The sequence below is a fragment of the Peromyscus leucopus genome, chromosome 9 (assembly GCF_004664715.2).
Source record: "Peromyscus leucopus breed LL Stock chromosome 9, UCI_PerLeu_2.1, whole genome shotgun sequence".
NCBI lineage: Eukaryota > Metazoa > Chordata > Mammalia > Rodentia > Cricetidae > Peromyscus > Peromyscus leucopus.
The window spans coordinates 71,424,144-71,434,630 of NC_051070.1; the positions used below are offsets into that span (position 1 = coordinate 71,424,144).

The 10,487-nt window shown below is 41.2% G+C and overlaps 1 gene segment (V, D, J or C); it reads right to left on the minus strand.

Annotated features, from left to right (window-relative positions):
• Positions 1–9,535: 9,535 nt before the first annotated feature.
• On the minus strand, positions 9,536–10,092 carry LOC114688316. The segment is given in 2 exon segments: positions 9,536–9,900; positions 10,013–10,092. Coding segments are annotated over 2 exon segments (423 nt in total).
• Between the last annotated feature and the right edge of the window lie 395 nt (positions 10,093–10,487).

The window sequence follows — 10,487 nt, forward strand, 5'->3', positions numbered from 1 at the left end:
TTGATCAGAAGGCAACAGGAAAATGGTCCACAATACTTGGAGTATGTTGAGCATGCGGGAAATTTACACAGTGAAATATTATTCAGTTGTAAAAAAAAGAAGAATAAGAAAGAAAGAAAAGTGTAGGCAAGTAGATGGAACTAGAAGAAAAAAATCATCCTGACTAAGAAAACTGAGACCCAAAAAGACAAACACTGCACGTTTTCACTTGTGAATGGATGTTAGATTTTAAGCTTTTGATATGTGTGCTATAAAATGAATGATCACCTAGGTTACATATTTAGTAAGGGACTCAGAGAGAAGAGAGAATCTGGATGGAAAGGGGGAATAGAATACAGAGTTATGAAGAGATAAAGGTAAATTAGAATAGGGCAGGGTGGGAGAGAAGGGTCAAGAAAGACTAGAGAGGGGCAACTAACACTAAAGCCATTTGAAAAACCACATGGAAACCTGCTACGGTGGAAGCTTCCTAAAATATACATATAGTAAAAGAATCAAAATGGAGTCATCATGGGATGGAGAGAGAAAGTCCCAACTACATGTCTATGTCACCAAGTGAAACCTCCAGTTCCAGAAAGGGGAAACATCTTGTTGAGTCATTGGCCTAAAAGTTCCCATACCCCCGCCCCCGCAACACACACATACACACACACACACACACACACACACACACACACACACACACACACCATTACTGGCTCCGAAGTCTCATTAAAATTTGGTTTTTCATGTCCTTCAGGCTTGGAAACTTTACTAAACAGAAGAAATGGGAAGGGAGCTCTACAACTTTCTAAAAGCACAAAACACACTGGTTCTTTCCTTTTTCTAATCATAGCCTCAGTCAGCACTGTGCATCCTCCTGCTATCAGCTTCATCAGAAAGTTGTTAAATTGGCCTCTATGCCCAGCATGGTGACACAGGCCTTAATTCCAGAACCTCAGAGGCTAGTACAAGAGGATCCCAAATTTTAAGGCAGCCTGAACTTACTGAGTTTTGTCTACATGCTAAGACCTTGTCTCCAAAATCCTTCATTACCACACCAACAATAATAATAATAAACTTAATTGTAGTTAATCCATCTGGATTCTCTTACTGGAAGATATGGTTTTAGATCAGGACAATAACTGCTTATTGGGTTAGTTCACTTTCCCATTAGACACTGCAGAGTGGTCCCAGAGGGTCTAATGGCAAACACAACAAATCTCTGTAAATCTCATAAAACTATCCTTAACCTTGTTGTCTTTTCCATTATTGTTGTAGTTAAGTTTCTATTATTGTGAAGAGGCATCATGATCAAAGGAACTTAGAGAAGAAAGAGATTATTTGGAGCTTACGCCTCAGAGTGTGAGTCTAGGATCACCAAGGCAAGAGGCATAGTAACAGGTAGAGAGACATGTCAATGGAGCAGAAGCTGGGAGCTTACATTTTGATAAACAAGCATGAAGCAGAAAGAGAAAGCTAACTAGAATGGCATAAATCTCTTTAAACTTCAAAACCTGCCTCCAGTGACCTCCTTCAATAAGCACAAACCTCCTAACCCTTCCCAAATAATTCTACCAACTGGTAGCCAAGCATTCAAATACATGAGCCTATGGGAGACACTCTCGTTCAAACTGCCTCACTTACAGAACAAGGTTCAGGTATAACTAAGAGATTATGAAAAAAAGAAAAGAAAAAAGGAAGGGAGGGAGGGAGGGAGGGAAGGAGGGAGAGAGAGAAAAAGAGAGAACGAAAGAAAGAGAAATAAAAAGATAAAAAAGAAAGGAAAGAAGAAAAGAAAAAAAGGAAAGAGGAATTTTATGATTTTATGCTAGCAGAAAAAAAGAAACAACTTTATCAGTTGGCAAGGGATATTCCTTGTCCCTTCGGGTGTGGAAAGGGAGTGCAATTAATGTTCTTTTTTTCTTAATCAACTATTAAAGCTCAGAAAAATAAAAATAGTCAGCTCTTTGTGAATTTCTTGTGCACTACATGTTTTATTGGGTTTGTCAATAACATGACTACCTAACCTGTACCATTTCTCTAGAGTTACTATTACTGTGATGAACACTGTGACCAAAAGCAATTAGGAAAGGGTTTATATGGCTTCCCCTTCAACACTGTAGTCCATCGTTGAAGGATGTCAGAACAAGAATTCAAACAGAGTAGGAACCAGGAGGCAAGAGCTGATGCAGAGACCATGAAGGGGTATAGATGAATTTCTAAATGGTCTTATTAAATAAAAAACACAGAGCCAAATATAGAGGCAAAAGACTTAGAGAATCAGGGAAATAGAGAGAGCCACAGCTAACCTTACCTCACCAACTCAGCAGCTTCCAAATGTGAGCTCCTTCCTATCTATCCATGCCTTAATATTCCTTGTTTTTCTGCCCTCTCATTGGCTATCTTAGCCCAGCTACCTCACTTCCTTGTCACTCTATCTGTACACACTTCCAGGCCTCTATGGTTGGTACTGGGATTAAAGGCATGTGTCACCACCATGCCTGGCTCTGTTTCTTAGCATGGTCTTGAACACACAGAGCCCCTGCCTACTAAGTGATCAGATTAAGGGTTTGTGCTGCCTGACTTTGTTTACTTAAAATGGCTGGCCTTTTCCCCTTGATCTCCAGGCAAGCTTTATTTATCAAAGCACAAATAAAATATCATCACATTTCAGCACAAATAAAATATCACCATGAAGGGATGCTGCTTTCTGGCTTGTTCATCATGACTTTCTCAGCCTGTTTTACTCTAGAATTCAAAACTATGTGCCCAGGGATGGCAGCACCCACAATTGGGCTGCCCTACCCAGTGAATCACTAACTAAGAGAATGTCTTACAGCCAGAATTTATAGAGGCACTTTCTCCACTGCGGTTCCTTCCTTTCAGATAACTCTAGCTTACTTCATGTTGACATAAAACCAGCCAGCACAGATAATACCTCCCTCTGAGACAGAAAACTCACTCACTATTTCTATTGAAGCAGGAGAATTACCAAAATTAATGTTCTATTCAACTGTAAAGAAAATGAAATCATAAAATTTGCAGGTAAATGGACAGAAATCAAAACTATTATACTGAGTGAGGTAACCCTGACCCAGAGAGAAAAACACTACGTGTTCTGTCATATTTGTGGTTCCTAGCCTGAATCTTCAGATGGGAGGATACAGCTTGTAGTAACCACAGAAACTATGAAACTAAAAGCATGCCATTGGGAGAAATGGAAGAAAGGTGGAGAGTAGGATACAGGTGCTACAAAGGGGAAAATTTGAAAGGCAAAAATAATATTTAACTTGGAAAAGGGAAAGAATGAACTACAGAAGGTACTAAGGTTGTCTGAAAAAGCCATAGGAAAGCATATAATTCCATCTTTATTTAAAAATACATGCTGTGTGTGTACTTGTGTAAATAGTTGATAGATGGTAGATATAGAGATGGATGATAGATGGATAGACAGACAGACAGACAGACAGATAGATAGATAGAGATAGGCAGATAGTAGATGATAGGTGATAGTTTGAATGAACATGCTCCACTTGGAGGGATAATGCTCTTCCCCAAGAGTCACAAACTATCTGACAAAGCCCCAGTGCTAAACTTGGGAAATTTTCTTTGAGATGTTGGTCAGAGAAGTCAAAGAGACTGACAAATTAACATGCTTTATTGCCATTGTCACTGATTGCCTCCCAGAACCTGAAGGTAAGAGCCTATTGTTTAAGACAGCACACACTTGAGATTCAAGATTTGGGAGAATCAAGTTGGGCCCATCCTTGAAACCTCTTCTCTAAGAATTAGCTCTCACAGTATCCAAAGGAGCTGGTCATGCTTCTGAAGGAGAAAAGCAATCAAGAGTCCTACTTATGTATACTGTGTATGAACCACAAAAAATGACTACCTTTATACAATGGATATCTTAGTAGCTGCCAACATCTGTCTAGCTGAACTTAAAGCCCATTCCAGGGAAAGAAATATATGCCTGGTATTGTAAACCTAGCTCACTTACCCATGGCCGATGAGGCCATGATCCCTACAAGAGACCATACTAATGTCACTTCCCTAAACCAGTATAATTTCTAAGAAAATTCTAAATATTGATCATTGTACACGCAGATAATCTCTCACCAGTCATCAAAGGAGCTTCATTTTGCAGCAAACAAGAGACAATTACAGATGTCCAAAATTGGCCAAAGAGCAGAGCACAACTGATCATATACTGCCCAACCTCCACTGATATGTCTACAATCCACCACACACACTCAAGGCTCCAGGAACATTGGGGAAGGAGGAGATGAAAGACTGAAAGAGCCAGAGAACCAGCACATCTGCTGTGAGACTGTGTCTTCTGTATATGACAGGGAAGTTGCAACCAAGAAATATCAAAAAATATGATCAACTAAACAAGATCTGCAAAATGACAGTGCCAACTGACGTGTCAGCATAGATATGGGAAATCTCATAAGGTCCCACTCCTGGATGAAGAGATGCAGACAATTAATGATTGCTGAGACCAGGAGAATCAGCTTTCCCCAGGGGTAAGACTTGACAGATTATCCAATCACAAGAGGTCATTCTAAACACATACACATAGGAGCAACACTAAATGGATTCAGCAAGATGTAGCGTGTGTGTGTGTGTGTGTGTGTGTGTGTGTGTGTGTGTGTGTGTGTGTGTAACAGTAATTAAAGATGAGGACATAAGTTTGAGATGGAGTAAGAAAAATGTGGGAGGAGATGAAGAGGGAGGGTGAAGTAGAAATTATGTAAGTATGGCACACCTGTATGAAATTCTCAAAAATGTTTAAATTAGAAATAATTATTCCTTTTTGTAAAAGGTTAACATATGAAAAAAGGAAGACTGGATGCCTTTCCTCACCTGAATCTCATCTAGGGAACTTGGATTGTGCAAAAATGCTCAGGCAAAGTGCATGATAGAGATGGGGACTCTATGGATCTTGTGAAGAGCTGTACACAGTGTGGTCAGATGATTTTGAACTCTCTCCTCAGCTCATGAGCACACATCCATTCTTAGGAGTGTTTTTCCTCCTTAATAAGCTATTTCTGTTTCCATTTTTAAGCATGTGTTTTTGGTGCAATCCTTTTTCCTGGGACACAAGAGTGTGGTACTTGCTGCCCTCTGCATACATATCCATGGCTCAGCACTCCTGAGCTTATTTCCTTGATATTCTAAGCTTTCTCACTGTTTCCTGACCTCTGTGGTGAACTGAAAAGGCTAACATTTTCTCCATCTCTTCACATCATGGCGGCTGCCAGGATACTCTACTTTCCTATACTGTTGTTTTTCTCTCAAAATCTATTAAAATTGTCCTCAAGCATTCTTTTCAGACTGTTTTAAAATTGTCTTTCTAATGAGACTAATAAGCCAAAAAGGGAAATTCAGTTCCCTAGTACAGTGTTAAAAAGACTGTTCTGATATGAACATAATAGCTGAGCAAGTGCTTTGTGGTATGATTGAGCATTTCTTGGGTATATGCCCAGGAGTGGTATAGCTGGATCTTGGGGGAGATTGATTCCCAATTTTCTAAGAAAGCACCATATTGATTTCCAAAGTGGTTGTACAAGCTTGCATTCCCACCAGCAGTGGAGGAGAGTTCCCCTAGTTCCACATGCTCTCCAGCATAAAGTGTCCTCAGTGTTTTTGATCTTAGCCATTCTGACAGGCATAAGGTGGTATCTCAGAGTTGTTTTGATTTGCATTTCCCTGATGATTAGGGATGTTGAGCAACTCCTTAAATGTCTTTCAGCCATTTGAGTTTCCTCTGTTGAGAATTCTCTGTTTAGTTCTAAAGCCCATTTCTCAATTGGACTGTTGGTCGTTTTGATGTCTAATTTCTTGAGGTCCTTATATATTCTGGATATCAGTCCTCTGTCACATGTGGGGTTGGTGAAGATCTTTTCCCATTCTGTAGGCTGTCGCTTTGCCTTGTTGACCGTATCCTTTGCTCTACAAAAGCTTCTCAGTTTCAAGAGGTCCCATTGATTGATTGTTTGTCTCAGTGTCTGTGCTACTGCTGTTATATTTAGGAAGTGATCTCCAATGCCAATGCGTTCAAGACTACTTCCTACTTTCTCTTCTAGCAGGTTCAGAGTAGCTGGATTTATGTTGAGGTCCTTGATCCACTTGGACTTAAGTTTTGTGCACGGTGACAGATATGGATCTATATGCAGCCTTCTACACATTGATATCCAGTTATGCCAGCACCATTTGTTGAAGATGCTTCCTTTTTTCCATTGTACACTTGTGGCTTCTTTGTCAAAAGGAAGAAACAAAGAGCTAAAGAGGCCCACAGAAATCCACGAAGATACCCCCACAAAAGACTGCTGGCAATGGTCGAGAGACAGCCGGGACTGACCTACTCTGGTGATGGGATGGCCAAACACCCTAATAGTTGTGCCATAAACCTCATCCAAGGACTGAGGAATCTGGATGCAGACATCCACGGCTAGGCCCCTGGTGGAGAGCTGGGAGTCTAATTAGTGAGAAAGAGGAGGGTTTATATGAGCGAGAATTGTTGAAACCAAGGTTGGATAAAGCACAGGGACAAATAACCAAATGAATGGAAACACATGAACTATGAACCAAAGGCTGAGGGACCCCCAACTGGATCAGGCCCTCTGAATAGGTGAGACAGTTGATTGGCTTGATATGTTTGGGAGGCATCTAGGCAGTGGTACCAGTTCCTGGGCTCGTTGCATGAGTTGGCTATTTGAAACCTGGGATTTATGCAGGGACGCTTGGCTCAATCTGGGAGGAGGGGACTGGACCTGCCTGGACTGAGTCTATCAGGTCGATCCCAGTCCTTGGGGAGACCTTGATCTGGAGGAGGTGGGAATGGGGGTGGGATGGGGGGATGGGGAGGGGACCTGGAAGGGAGAGAACAAGGGAATCTGTGGCTATTATGTAGAACCAAATATTATTGTAAAATAAATAAATAAATAATAATAATAATAATAATAATAATAATAGTAATAATAAAGAAAAAAGACTGTTCTGTCACCTCTGCCTCCTTGAAGCCTCCAGGAGCAGGTTTTGGTACTGGCTGCAACTATCTGTGGAGCATGGTGCACCCACCACACAGATGTGGGAGGCAGTGTCCTCGAGCTGGGAGGCTGTGATGTTCAGGGTGCTGTGCTTAGCATCTGCATCCAGAGATGCTGAATATCTTCCATTTGACTTTTTGTTATCTATGTAAGTCATGACTGCCAGAGACACAAGACCTCTGCCTGTGTCTTGTCAGTACCACCTTAAGTTGTTCATGGGGCTCACAGTGTAATTGCATTGGAGGACGCAGTTCTCTCCCTCCATGACAGCCAGGAGCTTGGGACTCTGCTCCACTTGGGTCTTCCCAGCAGCCCCTATTCAGAAAAGAGTGTGAAATTCCAGAAATCAATCATCCACACTTAGTAATTGTAGTTCATATCCTTCGTTACTCTCCACATGAATCTCAGGTGATCTAGGAATAGGTTTATTTTCCTCCCTCCACTTATCCCAAGGTATTACATCTTTTTCCCAAATTCTAAATATATATATATATATATATATTCTTTGACTTCCTATGGCCCCTGGCTAAAACTACCTCTAACTCACACTGGAAATATAGCCATAAAACCACCCAGCAGCCACTCAGGTGCTTCTCCATTGTTGTTCTGCAGAAGTCTGCCCCCAAAGCTGCTGCCTATTTCATAGAAACAGTCACATAAAGGAAGGCTCAGGAAGTACAGCCAGCCAATCAGAGACCTGATACACACCTCAGCTCCTGGAGACAGGACCAATGCCAGCACTGCCATCTTGGGGTGAGAGCTGAACTTGCTCAAAACCTTTGGGTAAATTTTTGCAGTTGTTTTTCACTGCTGGCAAAGTGATTCAGGGTGTAAATTTTTATGTATCCATAGAAACACACAGTAGAGTGTCAATCAGATTCTATTTCAGGGCCTCAGTTCAATTCTGGCTCTACAAAGGACATTACACAGGACAGGTAATGTTTACTTTCCTCAATGAAAGCAGATGCCTAATGATTTTTCAAGGTTTGAATTGAAATGATTCATGGCAGAGGCTAGTGGTAATGACTAGCCTGAGCTTAGTCTGAACCTAAAATGGAAATTTCCTTTAGAATGTGACTTTTCCCTGTTCTATTCGCTACTGTGTCACCAGTTTTTAAAAAAATGAGTTTTGTCAAGAAACAGATACATTAAAATTCTGTTTAAAAATGTAATATCTTTCTTAATTCTTTGACAATTTCACATCTGCATACAATATTTTTTGAGTGTATGTTAAATTCTGCTCTCGTGGTAACGGTAGGACTTTTAATCAGCCATTATTAGTTCAACAATCCTTTTCAAGACCTACTGTTGTCAAATGCTGTCATAGATGCTAAGGATCAGCAGTGCTCTGTGCTCCTGAATTAAACACTGAGGGAGGAAAAGTAAAAATCCCGCACAGGTATTGAAAAGTGATAAGTAATGAAGGTTTTGAAAATTCCTTTCTTAGTGCTTCTCATTTCTCAGTGAAATTGAAGCCAATGAAAATGTGAAAGTTGTTTAGATAAGTGAAGGTTTACTGTACATCTGAGATCTGATGCATAGAGGTGGAGAAAACAAAGGAATTTCGGAAACATAGCTTGCCTGAGAAATCAAAAGGAAACTAGAATAGTCCACTTATACAGGACAAAACATGTTCCTAATAGAGAATTATGAGAGGTAAAGACAGTGTGATCACTGGTTTTCTGACAGTGTGGCCAGCCCACAGTACACAGATCGAACACTAATCAAATCTCACTGTGAAACAGGTGGATCCCATATGATCATTTGAAGGGTATAAGAGAAAAATGATAGTCAGGCATAGTGACTCTTGCCTTTATTGTCAACACTTGGGAGGCAGAGGCAGGCTTATCTCTGTGAGTCTGAGTCCAGCCTGGTCTACAAAGAGTTCCAGGACAGTCAAGGCTACATAAAGAGACCCCATCTCAAAGAAAGAGAGTGAAAGAGAGAAGGAGAATGAGGAAGAGCAAAAGGAGGAGGAGGAAGAAGAGGAGGAAAAATGATGGGGTTCCCCCAAAATAGAAGAAATTCTGTCTGATTTACCAGGAAAGTGACCTGTCTCCTGCACAATGAGTGTCCCTCCCTTCAGCTCTTCATGTTGCTGTTTGCACCTGAGTTCCTGCTCTTCCTCCTACTTAAGAATTCCACAGGGCTTTGTAAGGGAAGGATTGCAGCTTTCTGTCACCTTTCCTGCCAAACCCTGTTAGGTCACATTATGCAGATGTCTCTTTCTCCAGCACATTTGATTATCTAATGATAGATAAGGTTTTAAATGTGGTTCAGTGGCAGACCACTTGCCTGGCAAGTTTAAGGCTCTGGGTTGATTCTCAGCACTGCAGGAAAATAACTTAAGATTCGGCCCCAGAGACTGCTCATTCTTTTAATAGTTTGTGAAGTTACATGGTCTGGCATGAGAACATTTACATTTTTTCACCAACAAAGATTGTGAGTCCACACACCACAGGGTGTGCTGAAGCCAGAGGGATTTCAGAGGCAGGTGCTCAGCAGTTAGACCACCTGTTGCCTCTCAGTTTGTGTTCAGCTCCCCCTGCAGTTTCCACCACTGTGTCACCCAGAGCACAGTAGTACACAGCCGAGTCTGACTCTTGGACCGAGGCTTTCTGCAAGTGGAAGGAGGTGGATCCTTTATCGTGTGTAGCTTCAAACCCTCGACTGCTTCCCTTTTCGCCAGCCGTAATGGCTTTCAGGAGGAGCTGTAGTGTTTCTCCAGGATATCGAACATACCAGAAAAGAGCAGGGGATGCTATGGTTGTGATTGAATACGTGCAATTTATTGTCAGGAACCCGCCTTCTGAGATGGTCACTTGGCCTCCTGTTTGAGTCACAGAGTCTCCATGGGTCCTTCCTAGAATGCAAAGAGAGGAAAGAGAGAGAGAGTGAGTTCTGTGTCACCCTGAGGATAATGCTCTTAGATAACTTACAGCTAAAGACTTTGTTGTTTACATCACTTTACTTACCGAGTATGAGGAGTATCACAGTCATGAGGCCTGGAGAAGAGTTCATCTTTAATGTCATCTAGAAAATGATCTTGATGCTTAGCATGAAGAAATGTTAACTCAGAAAAAAAAAAATGAGTCGGCTTAGATAAAAATCATGCAGGAAATGAGCCTGTTTTAGGAAACTGCAGCCCCTGGTGGACAGGAACTGAACTGAGAATGGATGTTACCCTGTTCCTCCTCCCTGATCTTAATAACAAGGCATATGTCAGTATCTAGGTCCTTGTACATATAAAAACAGATATCATCTTACCCATGTCAGATAGCCAAGATCAATACAATTGATGACAGAACTTGTTGGTGTGAATGTGGGAAAAGGAAAACACTTATTCATTATTGATGGTAGTGAAACTTGTACAGGCACAATGGAAATCAGTGTAATGATTCCTTGGGAATCTGGGAATGGATCTGCCTTATGATCCACCTATAGCACTCT